This window comes from Chlorocebus sabaeus, chromosome 24 (genome assembly GCF_047675955.1).
Source record: "Chlorocebus sabaeus isolate Y175 chromosome 24, mChlSab1.0.hap1, whole genome shotgun sequence".
Classification (NCBI taxonomy): domain Eukaryota; kingdom Metazoa; phylum Chordata; class Mammalia; order Primates; family Cercopithecidae; genus Chlorocebus; species Chlorocebus sabaeus.
The window spans coordinates 44,167,205-44,184,458 of NC_132927.1; the positions used below are offsets into that span (position 1 = coordinate 44,167,205).

At 43.3% G+C, this 17,254-nt stretch overlaps 1 protein-coding gene across 3 annotated transcripts in view; it reads right to left on the reverse strand.

Annotated features, from left to right (window-relative positions):
• ZFYVE26 (zinc finger FYVE-type containing 26) overlaps positions 1-17,254 on the reverse strand; it is a 67,336-nt gene that overhangs the window by 9,808 nt on the left and 40,274 nt on the right. For all 3 annotated transcript variants that reach the window (XM_037984148.2, XM_007987084.3, XM_037984147.2), the window contains 8 exons: positions 14,510-14,673; positions 12,083-12,219; positions 11,013-11,044; positions 10,202-10,338; positions 8,701-8,921; positions 5,140-5,287; positions 4,693-4,902; positions 3,982-4,200 (listed from right to left, as the gene is read on the reverse strand). In XM_037984148.2, coding sequence (XP_037840076.2) covers positions 3,982-4,200; positions 4,693-4,902; positions 5,140-5,287; positions 8,701-8,921; positions 10,202-10,338; positions 11,013-11,044; positions 12,083-12,219; positions 14,510-14,673 — 1,268 coding nt within the window. The remainder of the gene's footprint in view (positions 1-3,981; positions 4,201-4,692; positions 4,903-5,139; positions 5,288-8,700; positions 8,922-10,201; positions 10,339-11,012; positions 11,045-12,082; positions 12,220-14,509; positions 14,674-17,254) is intronic.

Genomic DNA, 17,254 nt, shown 5'->3' on the forward strand with positions numbered 1-17,254 from the left:
TTTTAAAAAATAAATTTTTATTTTAATTGAGAAAAACTCTCCTCACTTGGCCTCCAGCACACTGTCCTCTCCAGATTTTCTGTCTACGTCTCTGGCTGCTCCTTCTCAATTTTCTTAGTTGATCCCTCCCAATCTCCCCAGGGCTTAGGAGGAGCCTATACTCTTTTCTATTTATACCCATTCTCCTGGTGATTTCATCCAGGCTCATTGCTTAATATACTGTTGATTTGCTGATGATGCCTAAATCCCATCTCCAGATTGTTCATTCTCCCTGAACTCCAGAACCATACATCCAACTTACATCCAATTGTCTACTCAACACGTCTACTTCGAGATCTAACTGAATGCATCTACAACTACATTCCTGCTTGTTCCTTGAAACCTGCTCTTTCCACAGTCTTCCCTTTCTCAGACTGTGTCTCCATTCTTCTAGTTGTTCAAGTCAAAAACCTTAGTCATCTTTTCCGTCGCACTCCTTCACCAAATCCATCAGCAAATCCTATTGGCTCCACCACCACCATTACAGCACACAGAATCCGGCCACTTCCCACCACCTCCCTCGGACCACACTGGATCCCACCATCATCGTTTGTCTGGATTATTGCAACATACTCCTCCCTGGTCTATCAGCTTCCATTCTTACCTCTTGTCAGTCTAACGCCCACAAATGAGCCCGAGTGACTCTGTTGAAACCTAAGCCAGATCACGTTATTCCTCTGCTCACAGTCTCCCAGCAGTTTCCCTTCTCATCCCTCACAATGTCCACAAGGTCCTGCATGATTTCTGACCTTATCCGATAGCACCCTGTCCCAGTGGACTCTGCTCTAGCCACCCTGGCCTTTGCCCTCATCACACCCTCTGCCTGGACCGTGCCTTCCCCATAGATCTGCATGATTCACTCCTCGTGTTCTTTGGCACTTTACTCAGATGTCACCTTCCCTGGGTACCCAGTCTAAAATTATACAAGCCACCCCTTCCTCATCCCTGTTTTATTTTTCTTCCTCTTATTCATAATCTACACTATCTATTTTATTTCTCATGTTTACTATCTCTCTTTCTGCTATGGCGGCAGATATTTTTGTCTTTTTTTTTTTTAAAGACAGAATCTCACTCTGTAACCCAGGCTGGAGTGCAATGGCACGATCTCAGCTCACTGCAACTTCTGCCTCCTGGGTTCAAGCGATTTTCCTGCTTCAGAGAAAACCAGACCTAATCTAAAAGTTGTAGGCCACATTTTAAGAAGCAGGGGCATTAGCTCTGTAGGAGAGATGGAACACCTCAGAAGGGCAGCACCTCAAGAACTTCCATGCCATCCATTCATCTATCCACATACTCATTCATAATTGGTACTAGGTCAGGTGCCTGAATATACGGATAAGTAAAATATAGCCCTTGTTGGTCCAGATGGAAAGACTCAATTGTAAACAAACAGTTGCAATCCAGTAGGATAAATGCAGTGCCAGGGCAATGGAGGCTAATGCTGCTTGAGTGTTCTGTGAATGCTCAACAGAGAGGGCCTGAAAGAATACTAAAAGGATAAATAGAATTTTTTTTTTTTTTTTGAGACGGAATCGTACTGTTACCCAGGCTGGAGTACAGTGGCGCGATCTTGGCTCACTGCAACCTCTGCCACCCTGGTTCAAACAATTCTCCTGCCTCAGCCTCCCGAGTAGCTGGGATTACAGGTGCCTGCCACTGCACCCAGCTACTTTTTGTAGTTTTTAGTAAAGACGGAGTTTCACCATCTTCGTCAGGCTGGGCTTAACTCCTGACCTAGTGATCCACCCGCCTCGGCCTCCCAATGGGCTGGGATTATAGGCATGAGCCACCACGCCTGGCAAATATGAATTTTTTAAGAAAACAAGGAGGGGCAGGGCATTCTAGGTAGAGGAAACAGCATATAAAGACTCATGGAAATAAGAGTGCGTGGTAAATCAGGAAAATTTGATTAAAAGTAATTTGATGAGTCTGGAGTATAAGGTACAGATAGGATCTGTGGTGAAAATAAATTAGAGAAATAAGGAGGCCTGATCCTGGTGAGTTCTGTAGCATGCTAAGGAATCTGGAGTTCTTCCTGTGGCCATGGAGATCCTCTGAAGGCCTTTTAGGGAGGGAATAACATGAGTCTATTTATGTTTTAGAAAGCTCAGTCTGGGGACAGTGTGGGCAAAGGGACAAAACACACAGCGAAAAGGCTGGGAAGAGAACGTCTTCCATGCTCCAGGCATTCAGGTGTAATTTTCACAATGTCTTTTCCTCCTCTCCCTACCTGCTTGAGAATAAAGGTAAGATATTTCAGTTCAAGGGTAACTATGATTACAGGAGATAAAAAGAAGGTTTCTTTCCTAGCTTTGATAAATATAAAGCAAGGGCACTGCTGTTGTCAGCTTATACTAAGCTAATGAAGTAGGCAGCTTAGCTCTCTGGATTACAGCTGTCAGAGGGAACAGAAGTAGGTGATTTCCATTCTCAATTTGTGCCTGGGAGAAACAGCTTTACTGCTAAACTTGTTTGGAAATTGAGGAAAAGGAAAAAAGTTAGCAATTCAACTCCATATAACATGACTTCTACATTATTCTTGAGACCTGGTTAGTAGCTAAGAATAGTCAGTAGCTCAGCACTGGTAAAAACGCACTCTCTTCACTGTCCTGTAAGGGTATAGTCACAATAATTTTGTGAACTGCTGATTTCACTTGGATCAATCTTAGAAAATATGTCTGTCTGTACATTTGCATTGGCTGCTGTTTTGAATTAGGGTGGCAGAATGAAATTAAAGTCTACCTTGAGCTCATTAAATTTCCTATAAAATTTGGTACATCTCAGCCAATTTCTCCGAAAGTTATTATGGAACATTCAGATAAAAAAAGGAATGTAGCTGGGTGCGGTGCATGTGCCTGTAGTCCCAGCTACTCAGTAGGATGAGGTTGGAGGATTTCTTGAGCCTAGGAGGTCAAGGATGCAGTGAGCTGCGATCATGCCACTGCATTCTAGCCTAGGCAACATAGCAAGTCCCCATCTCGAAAAAACAAAAACAAAAAAATGGGTCATGGTAAAATGAAGTCCTGATTGCTTATCAAGGGCTCCAAAGACATAATATTCTTCAGTGGTGCCTTTGCTTCCAGTGGGAGGGGAGCAGAGGATGGGAGAGGAAAAAAAGTAGGGCATATTCTCCTTTCATCATCTATTTGGGGTTCAACTATAGGATTGGTGCCATGGTGCTTCCTGGCCCTTGTAGTAACAACTCCAAATGGACCAGCAGCTGGGTCAGAAGCTGGACACTATCCCAGGCCAGCTAGGGAGGCACGTGGAAGCAGACTCTAAGCAATATGCCCAAGGTCATGCAAGACTCACACTGAACATCTCATTCCAGAGACCATGCTCTTTTTTTTTTTTTTTAAATTCTTTTTTTTTGAGACGGAGTCTCGCTCTGTCGCCCAGGCTGGAGTGCAGTGGCCGGATCTCGGCTCACAGCAAGCTCCGCCTCCCGGGTTCACGCCATTCTCCTGCCTTAGCCTCCCGATTAGCTGGGACTACAGACGCCCGCCACCTCGCCCGGCTAGTTTTTTGTATTTTTTAGTAGAGACGGGGTTTCACCGTGTTAGCCAGGATGGTCTCGATCTCCTGACCTCGTGATCCGCCCGTCTCGGCCTCCCAAAGTGCTGGGATTACAGGCTTGAGCCACCGCGCCCGGCCTAGAGACCATGCTCTTAACCATGATCCGATTCTGCTGCATGTTTTGGGAGAAGGAATGAAACGTGCCTTTGCTGGTGAGGGCAGACTTGGGATCCAGGCTAAGACTTTTCACACTCCCTGAATAACAGCTGTGCAGAGTCCTCTGTTTTGACCTGGCTCTGCTAGAGATGGCCCCATAGCTCAACACAGGGTTAAGTGTCAAGGGGTTATTGTCCCCCTTAAGGCTGAGTGGTCCAAGCCAGAGGAGCAAGGCAGGCACTGCCTTTTTGAGCTGTGTCCGTATCCCACCTTGTTGAGAAGGTGCAGAAGAGCTTCCCGCAGGCAGCTGTGCCTCACGTAGAAGCTGATGATAGCCAGGTTGGTGCTATAGTTGTGCAGGTAGAAGAGGCATTCCTGGTAGTAGGTGTTGTTCATGATTTTCCCTTCAGGAATCACTGCCAGAGAAAGGCTCTGCGTCCGAAGGGTAGCTTCCAGTTCCCTCAGGGTGGCAAAGTAATCATCATCTTGCTGACAGCACAGGAGAGCAAGACAGAAAAATGAAACTCAAAAAGTTCTCGGCAGGCACTGAAAATATTGCTTACAAAGAATGTTTAACAATGTGGAAAAATGTTCACAATGCAGTGTCAAAGGTAGAACAGGCAGGATATACAATTCTACATATTATGATATGGTACAACCCCGATTTCATTAAAACACATAACATAGAAAATTCACCAGAATCTTAACACTAATTAGTCTGTGTATGGGATTATATGTCACATGTCATTTTTATCTTTTTAAACATCGTTTCTTTTTTTTTTTTTAAATGCATCTATTACTTATCTAACCACATATAGTTACTTATCTAACTATATGTGATAGAAAAAAAATTTTTTAACTTGGTCGACGCTAAGCCAGGACTGACACTGTTAGCTGAATTTCTGCTGATTCTTTTTCCAGGTCATTGCTATTCCTGGGCCTCCCTTCCTGAGCCAGGCACTCTTCCTGCTTTGCTCTTACCAAGGATACGAGGGGCCTCACTGTGGACTCCAGGTACTCGACTACATCCTGCACCAGTCTTGAGCCATGATTCAGCTGATTGAGGTCAAATGGAGGCTTCAGACAGCGACTGAACTTCTCCCGTGCAGCAGTGAGGTTCCCGGCTTTGAGGCAGGCCATGCCCCAAGCATGCCACGCCCCGGTGGTATCAAGTCCAGTCTTTGTGGAGACCTGGGAGAAAAATTGCCCCTTTTAGTGAGGGCCTAAATGTCCCAAAGACCTATTCTATTCCCAAGTTGCCAACCACCCATCCCCACTATCTGCCATTACTCCTTTGCTGGCAAACTAGTCATGCCCCCGATTCTTCCCCATGGGCAGGACAACTGAGAGACGGCAATATCTGTTTGCAAGGCTAAGCAAAAGCAACTTGCTACAGTGGGGTGGAAGTAAGCTTTGTCTTTGTCTCACCTCAACGCCCAGTTGGTAGTACTCGGCTTCCAAAAGCTGGTTCCTTAGCCTGGTTACCGCAGCTGGCTGCAAGATCTGACTCAAAGATGGCACGTGGCGATAGGCAGCAGCAACTAAAATATTCAGCACGTCTACCTTGCTGATGTAGCTACAAGGAGGAAAAGGGCAAGGCCATGAGGCTCCCTAGAATCTTACTTAGAGTAGCCGCTTAAAGGTTTCCTATCCATTTTCTTTTTTTTGTTTGTTTTGAGACAGAGTCTGGCTCTGTCACCCAGGCTGGAGTGCAGTGGTCCAATCTTGGCTCACTGCAACCCCTGCCTTCTGGGTTCAAAAGATTCTTCTGTCTCAGCCTCTCCAGTATCTGGGATTACAGGCACCTGCCACCTTGCCCAGCTAGTTTTTGTATTTTTTAAATAGAGACAGGGTTTCACCATGTTTGGCCAGGCTGGTCTTGAACTCCTGACCTCAGGTGATTCACCCACCTCAGCCTCCCAAAGTGCTGGGATTACAGGCCTGCTCCATTTTCAATATGAAAGTGATCATGAGAATTAAGAGATGCATAGCATAGTTGCCATGAGTGAAAGCTCTGGAGTCAGACTGAATTCTGGCTGTATCACTTAGTAGCTCTATGACCTGGGGCAAGTTAGTTAACCTTTCTCTGCCTTAATTTACTCAACTGTAAAACGGATATACAGTCATAAGCCACATAATGACGTTTCAGTTAGCAATGAACTGCATATACAATGGTGGCCACATAGGATCATAATACCATATTTTTACTATACTTGCTCTATGTTTAGATACACAAATACTATAGTGTTACAATTCCCTACAGTATTCAGAACAGTAACACGTTGTACAGGTTTGTAGTCTAGGAACAACAGGTCATAACCTAGGTGGGTAGAAGGCTATACCCTCTGGGTTTGTGCAAGTGTACTCCATGGTGTTTGCACAATGACAAAATCACCTGACAATGCATTTCTCAGAACATATTCCTGTCATTAAGCAATGCATGACTGTGATAGTGGAGTTTTAAGGATAAAATGAAATAACCCAAGTAAAAGGGCTTAGGATAATGTCTGGAACTTTTCTGGCACTTAATAAATGTTAGATATTAATGTTTGGTGTGGGGATGCTCAAGGGTATTTGAGGCAAGGCCTTTACACTGAACATTGGGGGCTTACAAGTGACCCATCTGCTGTTTGGTCCTTTTGAACCCTCTTTTGTGAGTGAGAGAGCATAGATTCAGTATCAATGGCCTGTACTCCTCGTCAGTGCACAGGCCACATCACTACCATTCCCTGGAGATGCTGCTGGGTGGAGGCATCCTGGTTCTTCACTCTTATTTTAGACTTGACATCTTCACTCTGGGCTAAGGACGGGCCCTCATTATAGCCTAGTAGGGCTGCCTTCTGTGGTCTCACCTAATGCTTGTAAAAACCTTATAAGGACAGAAAGCCCAGAGGGCTGGATTATACTATCTGGTGCTACTGAGACAAGCCTACACTCAAGGTTCCTGAATATTGTCTCATAACTGCAGCAAAAACCTCTGTGGATCCTGAATTATCCACCAATTACCTAGAAAGAGATTCTGTATATCAGTGATTCTTAACAATGTAGAGATGGGGGAGAGGAAAGTATAGTGTATAAAAGCATCGGTACTCATAATATTTTTGCATATTTGGGAAATGAAAACATTTGAAGTAGGTGGTGAGTTTATTTTTATGTTTTTAGAGACTGGGTCTCACTACATTGCCCAGGCTGGTCTTGAACTCCTGGCTTCGGGATCCTCTTCCCTCAGCCTCTTGAGTAGCTGGAATTACAGACAAGAGCCACTGCACCCAGCTGAGTTTTGTTTTTAAACCTATATTTATTTATTTGTTTGTCTATCCGAAGGGGGTATGAGTTAAAAACATTAGAAAAATACTCTGAAAACCAAGAGTTTGTAACTGATTTGCAAGGCAACACATGTGAGGAATGACTTCACTCCCATTAGCAAACTGGCGCAAAGGGAAAGATTCTTAGAGTGGGCGTGTCTGAATGCAGGGTCAGAGAAACGGCTGTTTAAACAGAAACCATTGCTGTAAACTGTCAGAGAAGCGCATGACATGTTGGGGTGAGTGAGAATCCGATCAAAGTGAGGACTTCCTTACTTCTGCTGCCCTCTGCCTAAAAATGGATATTTCCTCTATCTATATTACATTTTAAAGGAAATACAGGACTTGATGTGAAGTTTGTTTTCCCCCAATCTAAGTATCTTTTTCTTTTTTCATTTACCTTACTGATATTTGAATATATTTTTATTTTTGCCGTAAGTTTTTTTTCATGTTTCCTTTGTTTTCCACCTTTTGGTATGTGGAAAGGTTTCTGTTTTTTTCCTCCTATCCTTTTCTCATAATTAGGTAGATTTTTGATTCTTTTCATGGTTATTTCAAAAATTTAACACATATCTGTTTCTTCATTTATTAACTTGAAAAATGATGTAGAATCTATTGCCTCTTGATATAAAGGAATCAGATTAGTTCCTTTTCACTTCCTTCTACCTTCTGTTTCACCTCCTCCTGCTTTTCTCCACCTTCTAGTTTTTGTTACTAAAAATAATACAAATTACTAACATTTTCGGGATACACAGTATATACCAGGCTTAGTTCTTCATCATCTACATGGATGATCTCATTTTACCTTTGTAACAGCCCCATGAGATCAGTATTACCACCCCATTTTATAGAGGAGGAGACTGAGGCCTAGAGGGGTTAACAGAGCTAGGAAGTCATGTAGCTGGGATTTACCATGCTCTATGCTGGCTGCTGAGTTTGTAGATAAGTATTCCGAGCAAATGTCTGAGGGAGGCAATGATACTGCAAAGAAAATTATGCTCCCTTCTCCCAAATTTGGTTAGGACTGAGTGCTGGGAACACACAACATGAGTCACACATCTGAGTGGATAAGCAGGGAATTAGGAGTTTTCATTGTCAGGTTAATGGATGGAGTAAAAGCAGGTTGTACAGGAACCCGAGGGAGGTCTAATCATACCTTTTCCATACACACTTCTACTTTATGACCCAGGTTCCTACTTGTGACACAGGAATAGATCAATTCCCAGAGTGCTTTTAAAAATCTATCATCCAGAACTCACTGAAGTCACAGTTTGAATCTGGCCAGGATTGGAGTAGAGTTTTGTTCAAGGCTAATCACTGGACGTTCAAGGAAGACACATTTTCTTTAAAAGCCTGAAAGTCCCACAGAGACTAAAGGTGCTTCCCTACATTAACTTTAATGACAAATTAACCAATGAAAGTCTTTACTTTCTTTCTGACTGGGTGTAGGTAGAGTAAATTCTGCTTTGAGGATCTGCTCTGAAAAAGAAAAGGATGTCAGGTAGTATGGGGAAGAACACTTGTGATCTGGCAACACCATTTCGTCGACATTACAGAGATGAAAAATCTTTCAGCATGTCTTGTCAGAGGGGATGATGAGATAAAAAAAAATCATAGTGAGGTCAGAAAAAGCAGCTGGCTAGAAACTGCTCCTACGTACAAGAATAGACTCATTGCCCTCTACCTGTCACAAAGAGCCAAGTCTTGGCTCTGGCCGGCTTTGACGAACATCATCTTGGCGCTGAACAGCAGCTGCTTCATGATGTCCGTGAGCAGCCCAGCATCCACCTCCGGGTTAGTGAGGCCCTTGGAGAGCCTGCAGCAGTGCTCAATCAGCTGGTGACCACAGGCAATGCTGTCCCGGTGCAGATTCAGGATGGCAATGCACAAGGAGGCACTGGGGGCCTGGCCGGGGTGGAAGAAGGGAGAACACACGGTGAGTCCAGGGGCCAGAGCATTCTCCAGAGGCAGCTGGGTGGCAGAAATTATCTTTCCCCTTTCAAAATGCTGAAAGACCCTGGGAGAAGGAACCAAATTCCACAAGAAAGCAGAAGTGGAACTAAACAAATTTCAGATGTTCTAAGTAGCAATGCCAAAGCTCTGTCTTTTAGGTTTTGTCATTTTACTGGGAAGAAGGGCACTGTGTCCACCTGTTACCTATTTCTTTATTTTGTTTTTTTGGAACAGGGTCTCCCCTCTGTTGTCCAGGCTGGAGTGCAGTGGTGCGATCTCAGCTCACTGCAACCTCTGCCTCCCAGGCTCAAGCAATCCTCCCACCTAAGCCTCCCAAGTAGTGGGGACCACAGCTGTGCGCCACCATGCCCGGCTAATTTTTGTATTTTTTTTTTTTTTTTTTTTTTTTTTTTTTGAGACAGGGATTTCACCATGTTACCCAGCCTGGTCAGCAACTCCTGAGCTCAAGCAATCCACACACCTCAGACTCTCAAAGTGCTGGGATTACAGGTGGGCACCACTGTGCCTGGCCTTGTTACCTAGTTCTTGACAATGTCCATAGGCCCCCTCCTTTTTCGGGTCCGCTAGTGCAAGTCCTTATTGCTGACTTGGACAACAACGGTCAGCTCACTTGTCTGACCACCTAGAGGAGTTGCTGCTTTAAGCCATGGACACACTGCTGCCAAATGAATATTCCCACAGCACACTTGGAAACCTTTCATAGGTCCCTGATACCTATCAAGTAGACAGTCCTTACTGCAGAATGCAAGACCCTATATATAAATAATCCTTTTCAAGCCTACCTTTTATGAGCTCTCTATTGACTCTATTGATTCTATATTCCCTTCAAATTAAACAACTTCCACTTCTCCAATCGTGCCCTGCAATTTTGGGCATGGTGTCTTTGCTCAGATGTTTTAATTTTGTATTCTTTGTCCTTCCCCATCCCCACTTTCCTCATGACCCCCAGCTTTCTGCTTGTCACATTCCTACCATTCTTCTAAAGCTCATCTTAAATGCTACCTCTTCCACAAAGCCTTTCCTGGTCTCCCCTTGTGCAATTCCCAAGATGTTCATTATTTTCTGCGTTAATGGATTTACTGGTTTAGCTCCCATATTATTGCACTATAAACAAGTAAAGGCCAGGTGTGTTCACCTGCCTCTGTATTTCTCGTCATACTACTACACATCATAAAGAAACTTAAGTGACCATTGCATTTTATTGCTGTTACCTGCTCATAGTAAAATTCATTTCGCACCAGCTCATTTTCCTCCTCTTTGAGATCCAAAATCCATTCTACCTCATCTGCTTTGGGGACTCTCACCACAAACGAGTATGGAGGGCTTTCACTCTTGGAGCTGTCTAGAGCTGAGAAGAGAAATACCATTCATGTGTCATTCACTGGCTGGCAGTTCAGTCTAACCCAGTCCCGTGAGCTGGCATGAGTTGCAGGTAGGCACTTGCCTGCTATTTCAGGGCCCTTTCTCTCTCCTTGGTTCCCTTTGTTTGCTTTAGGACACCCTACTAAGCACCTCAAACTGTCTTCCCCAGGCGTAGACCTGGGGTGAGTGTTACAGCATTTGTCACACAACCTTCTTGCTTCACACAAGAAACCTTAAAAGGGGTATGTTTCTCAAATAAATGGCTGAGCCACTGGATACTCTAAAAACTAACCTGTTGTGGAGAGTTACAGGCCAAACTGTTAACAGGGATTACCTAGGGGTAAGGAGGGATCATGGGGAGGTAGGATGGTAAAGGGAAACTTAAGAAAAACTAAAATAAAATCAAGTACTAAAAGTTAAGAACCAAATTATTTGGTTGCTGGCCTTCTCAATGCTAGAAGCTAATGGGCCAGTGTAATAGGTTAATATGATGAACTTCAGAGGAAACAGGCTGATAGAAATGCCAAGAATTTGCTTTGGCAAACAAGTTGGATGGAGTGCATTAGCTGGACAAGTATATCAGTCGCAGCTGACATGCTGAAGATAGAGTTAACTTAAGTACACAAATGAAGAGTCACAGAGAATGGGATTTGGCCTTACCTTCTGGTTTTCCTGAAGGCTCCTCTGGTACACTGAAAAGAGATAAAGATAAATTATTAAATAAATGCCTGAGTCACTTCTTTGTTTTGAGCTTAGTAGACGCATCAACTCACAGTGTCTCCCTGGGACAATGGAGGGCTCTTTGAGGGTAGAGTTGTTGAATGAAAGAGTCCCCCTGATCAATACGAACTGCCCATTTCAAATCTCAGCAGTATGGTGTGTGGGTAATTCCTCCCTGAGGGAGGGAGGAAGTGGTATGCTAGGGTCATGGAAACTGTAGAATAAATATGGTATGTTTTCCTTCCTATGAGATCAGTAATCATTATGGTAAATAATGACCAATAATGTTCATATCAGGACAAACACAATAATGCTATGAAGGAGAACATAAAATCTATTTAAGTTTGTAAATAAAACATGCATAATTCAAAGTAACTTGTTTTGGATGGTTGCTTTGGCCCATATTCCTGGATGCTCTAGGAGTCTTAGGTTCATGCTCCTTTGCTACTAGAAGTAGTGGAAACAATTGACCAACCCTGAGTCAACAAAGTCTTGATCTGTCTCACTGGAGGTACGAGCAGGTTCTTAAATTTGTTACCAGGTGAATTCTGTGTAGGCAAGTATGGAGGCTCTTCTAATTATGGATTACAAGCAAGAATGACTACCTAGATCAGAGTTGATGCAAGCGAGGCCCAACCACTCAGCAGGTGTGAACTCCATTTGAGTCCAGGTGAGACCAGTTGAAGCAAGAGAGGCTGGAAAATAGGTGAGCTCGTGAACTAAGCTCAATGGCCTGTGTCTGGGGAAGGGCTAAGGAACCAATGTTCCAATTTCAGAGAGAAAATCATGTAAGAGCCTTGAACACCACTTCCTGTCATCCTACTTTCTCTCTTAGTACTTTCTCTAAGCAAGGTACAAACACTTCAGTATAGAATTAATGGCATTTCAGTGTGGATGTTAAACATTTCTGGATTTGAAATGCTCTCCATAATGAGACTCCTAGGAGTGTAGGGACCTGGGGGAGGGTGCAGCAGTCAATAATAGCAACAGCCCTGCTGTAGGACACTCACTCTTTATTGCAGTAACTATAGCACTGATCACACACACGAGCAGGGTTCTCTCTGCAGCCTTCCACCAACATTTTCTTAGTGGAGCAGGAGCTGCATACTAACCGGCCACAGCGGCGACAATGATGACGCCTGTTAAACTGAGGAATGCCATCAGGAAGAGAAGAAAGAGGGAGGAGAGAAGGGGAGATTGTCATCAATCCATCTATACATGGTATTAGCTGCCAGTGGCTTACTTATTAAGAACACCAAGTGCTTGGGTCTCTATTGAAAAAGGACACACCAGTCTTTGCCCTCAAAAATTGAACATTTAAAAATATCTGTCAGCCGATGGGCAAAGGTGCCAAGTCATGGAGTTTTGCAATAGCTCCTGACAAGTTCTACTTGCGTATGGAGGCAACATGTGAAGAAACAGGAAAAAGTAGTGGGGAAGAAGTCACTTTCTGAGCCAGTGCAGATCACATTTCTACATGGTATTGATGTCAATGATTAAAAGGTATCCCTTTTCAAAATGCCCTTATTTATTTGTTTTCCCCAAGGTTACTTTAGCAGGTGCCATTTGTAACACATGATAAACATGAAGCAAGACTTTTAGGCTGGGCGTGGTGGTTCACGCCTGTAATTCCAGCACTTTGGGAGGCAGAGGTGAGCGGCTCACCTGAGGTCAGGAGTTCGAAACCAGCCTTGCTGACATGATGAAACCCCATTGCTACTAAAAACACAAAAATTAGCCAGGTGTGGTGGTGGGAGACTGTACTCCCAGCTACTCAGGAGGCTGAGGCAGGAGAATTGCTTGAATCCAGGAGGCAGAGGTTACAGCGAGCAGAGATCGCACCACTGCACTTCTCTGGGTGACAGAGCAAGACTCTGTCTCAAAAAAAAAAAGAAAAAGAAAAAGAAAAAAAAAAGACTTTAAAAATACAAACACTTAGGTATAATTTAATTTTATACACAAATTCTTAATTTGTATCAGTCAGTTCAGAATTTCTCATCAGTCTTTTCCAAATTGCATACCTTCTCTATACATCCGTATTCTGGTGTGTGTAATACAGGAACAATATTATCAAGCCCATCAGGTTATTGTAAAATTTAAGAGAGATAACTTAAGCAAAGCACTTAGTATCATGCCTGGAACATATAGAGTAGGCAGTCAATAAAGGCCCACTGTTGTCATGATTAGAAACTCTTTCTATAATCTACCCTATATGTAAGTAAACCTTCTATATGGTGGTCTTAAAGCTAGAGAGCAGCTTGTCATATGTCTCAACAAGTCACAACCAATTGTCCTCCTTGAAGATTTATAAGTTTAAATAAGGAAAATATCTGACTTTGTTTTCCTCATATATATATATATTTAAATCTTAATTTTTATTTTAGGTTCAGGGGTACATGTGCAGGTTTATCGTATAGGTAAATTCGTGACTCAAGGGTTTAGTGTACAGCTTATTTTGTCACCTGGGTACTAAGCATGGTACGTAGCAGTTTTTCTTCCCCGAACCTCTTCCTCCTTCTACCCTCCTCTCTCTCAAGTAGCCCCTGTGTCTGTTGTTCCCTTTTTTCTGTCCATGTGTTCTCAGTATTTAACTCCCACTATGAGAACATGTGGTATTTGGTTTTCCATTCCTATGTTAGTTTGCTAAGGATAATGACCTCTGGTTCCATCCATGTTCCTGCAAAAGACATGATCTTGTTCTTTTTTATGGCTACATAGTATTCTATGGTGTATATGTACCACTTTTCTTTATCCAGTCTACAGTGGATGGGCATCAAAGTGACTTTGAAGTACTGCTTCATTTCATTCTAATAGAAATATAGAAATGTTACACCTCTTTTATAGATGAGGAAGAAACAGACACAGGGCAATTACATCAACACTGTTTTCATCAGCATTGAGCTGATGTGGCATACTGGGCAGGTACTCTGTTAACTATGGTGACATGTATTTATTTAATTCTAACAGCTCTATGAGCCTAAGAATGTATCATCCTTAGTTTACAAGTAGGCACATGAGACCAAAATAGTGTATAGTCACACTGTCATTAAGAGGCAGAGCCAGGATTAGAACCCAGGTCCTCTGTCTCTGGAGTCAGTGCATATAACCACTGCTAGGTCACCAGTCTTACTGTTAAAGACATGGAGCCGGAAACAAGATCCACTGACACTTGGTGACTCCTCCTGCCTCTTTTTTATTATCTCATGACAATGGCAAAGATTTTAGAATTCACTGCTATTTGAGGGTGTCTACTACCTGTCTGAATCCAGAAAATACATTCTGATCAGGTCAAAAATAAACCCAAAGTCTTAGATTTGGCAGTTCTGAAAATACCAATATTCTCTTGGGGACAGGCGTTGACTGTAAACTCAGGCTCATGAACTAGAATTCTCCTTTACCTTCTCCTGAGGGTGACAGTGGAGACTGATGCTGCTTACCATGGTGAAGTGTTCCCTGCAGCAGACCATGCAGATACTTTCAGTCTCATCTGGTACCCACTGGTGCCTGGCAGGCGGTGTCGCTGGGGGCACAAATTCCTGTGGGGGCTGGGTTGGTGGAAAACTCCTTTCCCTTAGACTAGGGGAATGTACACCGGAGATACCTGGGAGGCAGAGCCAGAGGTGAGAGTAAAAGGTAATCAATATGCCAGCATACAGATGAAGAGGCAATGATAGAATTTCACCATTTTACAAACCTTATTGAAATAATAGATCCAGTTAATGATCATCAGTGGCTGTTTGTGTCATAAAAGAGAGACAAATGAACATTGTGTGCCTCCTGATGGACATGTACACCACCTGCTATCAAGTATACTTATGAAAAAATATTAAGCCTGAATCAAGTCCAGCTTCTAGATCTAATTACTAATGTCCTAGAAATTCTGGGGATGAAGAGGCAGATTGCCACAGGAAGGCAGTCAGCAAAATCCAGCATGTGGGAAGCTCCGGGGCACAAATGACTAGTCTCCACAAATAAAAAAGAGGTAGGGGGGATAAACAAGAAAAGAGGCAGGGAACCTATTAATTAAAGGCACTTTAAGAGGCCGGTGCAGTGGCTCATGCCAGTAATCCCAGCACTTTGGGAGGCTGAGGCAGGAGAATCACTTGAGGCCAGGAGTTCAAAACCAGCCTGGGCGACATAGCTAGACTCCATCTATACAAAAGAAAAAATTACAAAAGTTAGCCAGACATGATGGTGTGTGCCTGTAGTCCCAGCTAGTAGGGAGGCTGAGGTGGGAGGATTGTTTGAGCCCAGGAGTTCAAGATTACAGTGAGCCATGATCAGACTACTGCACTCTGGCCTGGATGACAGAGGGAGACTCTCTTAAAAAATAAAAATTAAAAAAATATTTAAGAGATATTTCGCCAAATGCCAAGCCATGTATGGACATTATTTAGATCTTGAGTCTAGAAAAACCAACTATAAAAAAATCTTGATGAAACAGCTGGAGAAATTTGAATACTGACTTGATATTTGAGAATAATAAGGAATTATTATTAATTTGTTTCTAGATGTGATAATGGTATTATGGCTTTGTTTCATGAAAGTCCTTACCTTTCAGAGATTTATACTGAAATATTTATAAATGAAATGATATGATATCTGGGATTTGCAAAATTTCCATAATAAAAAGCTCATATAGGCTGGGTGCAGATTATGCCTGTAATCCCAGCACTTTGGGAGGCCAAGGTGGGAGGATGACTTGAGTTCAAGAGTTCGAGACCAGCTCAGGCAACAAAGCAAGATCCTGTCTCTACAAAAAATAAAACAATTAACCAGGCAATGGTGGTGTGTGCCTGTAGTCCTAGCTACTTGGGAAGCAGGGGCAGGAGGAACTGACCTGCAGTGAGCTCTGATGGCACCACTGCACTCTAGCCTGGGCAACAGAGTGAGATCCTGTCTTCAAAAAAAAAAAAAAAAGGTCATACAGTCACACACACACACACACACACACACACACACACACACACACTATCAAAGCTGCTCCGGCTGCCATTTATACAGATGCATGAACCTGCTAATATACTTGCAAGGCTGAGCCGTCCCCTCAGCTTGGCTGGTTACCATGATGCATGACTAATTCTCAAAGTATGGCCAGAAAATGCCACAGTTTGTTTTATGATATGTAAAGAGATTTCTTCTCATCTAGCCGAGCAACATTGGCTGGTCACAGAAAAAGAGAGCTGTAAAATATGGTGCACTTAGTAGCACTCAGAAGAAGAGACCTTAGAATCCTGCTCCTTTGACCATTTGGCAAAACAAAATACTTGGCTGAGCTTCTTTTGGGAGTAGGCCATTGTGTGGGTGCTGGAGACCAGGGCACTAGAGGGGTGGTGAAAAGGGCGACCAAGACATGGCTGAGGCCTTCAAGGAGCTTGTGCTTTGTGTGTGACAGTATGAACTTAAGGGCTAAGTACAGTCAATCCTCATTAATACCAGACTGCATATTTGTGAAGCTGCTTATTTGTTAACATTTGTAACCTCAAAAACAATATTCATCTTGCTTTTGTGGTCATTTGCAAACACGTGCGGTTGTGAAAGTTTTGAGTCACCTAACACTCAATACTCAGATTCCCAGCTGGGGTTGTTTCAGCCTCTATACAACAGTGACCTGGCTGGGTGTGGTGGCTCACACCTTTAATCCCAGCACTTTGGGAGGCCAAGGCAGGCAGATCACCTGCAGTTTGAGACTAGTTTGGCCAACATGGCGAAACCCCATCTCTACTAAAAACACAAAAATTAGCTGGGTATGGTGGCACATGCTTTTAATCCCAGCTACTTGGGAGGCTGAGGCAGAAGAATTGTTTGAACCCAGGAGGTGGAGGTTGCAGGGAGCCATGATTGCGCCAGAGCAAGACTCCGTCTCAAAAAAAAAAAAAAAAAAAAAAAACAGTGACCAGAAGATGGAGGTGGTAGTGGACAGTGCGGGGTAGTACAAGAAGCTCAGTGCTGGGGCTAGTTGAATGGGATTTGAACTCCAATTCTGGGACCTGTTAGTGGGGGTGGCCTCAGGCAAGTCACTTAACACTTCTGAACCTCCTTTGTAGAAAAAAGGAAATAGAATCATCTAGTATGAGCTATTTTTAGGATTTAAGATGACCATCTATGTGAGATACGTGTATACATGTACATATTTCCCCTAGGAGCAAGAGTTCTGGATTTTCTAGTTCAGTGTGGAGACT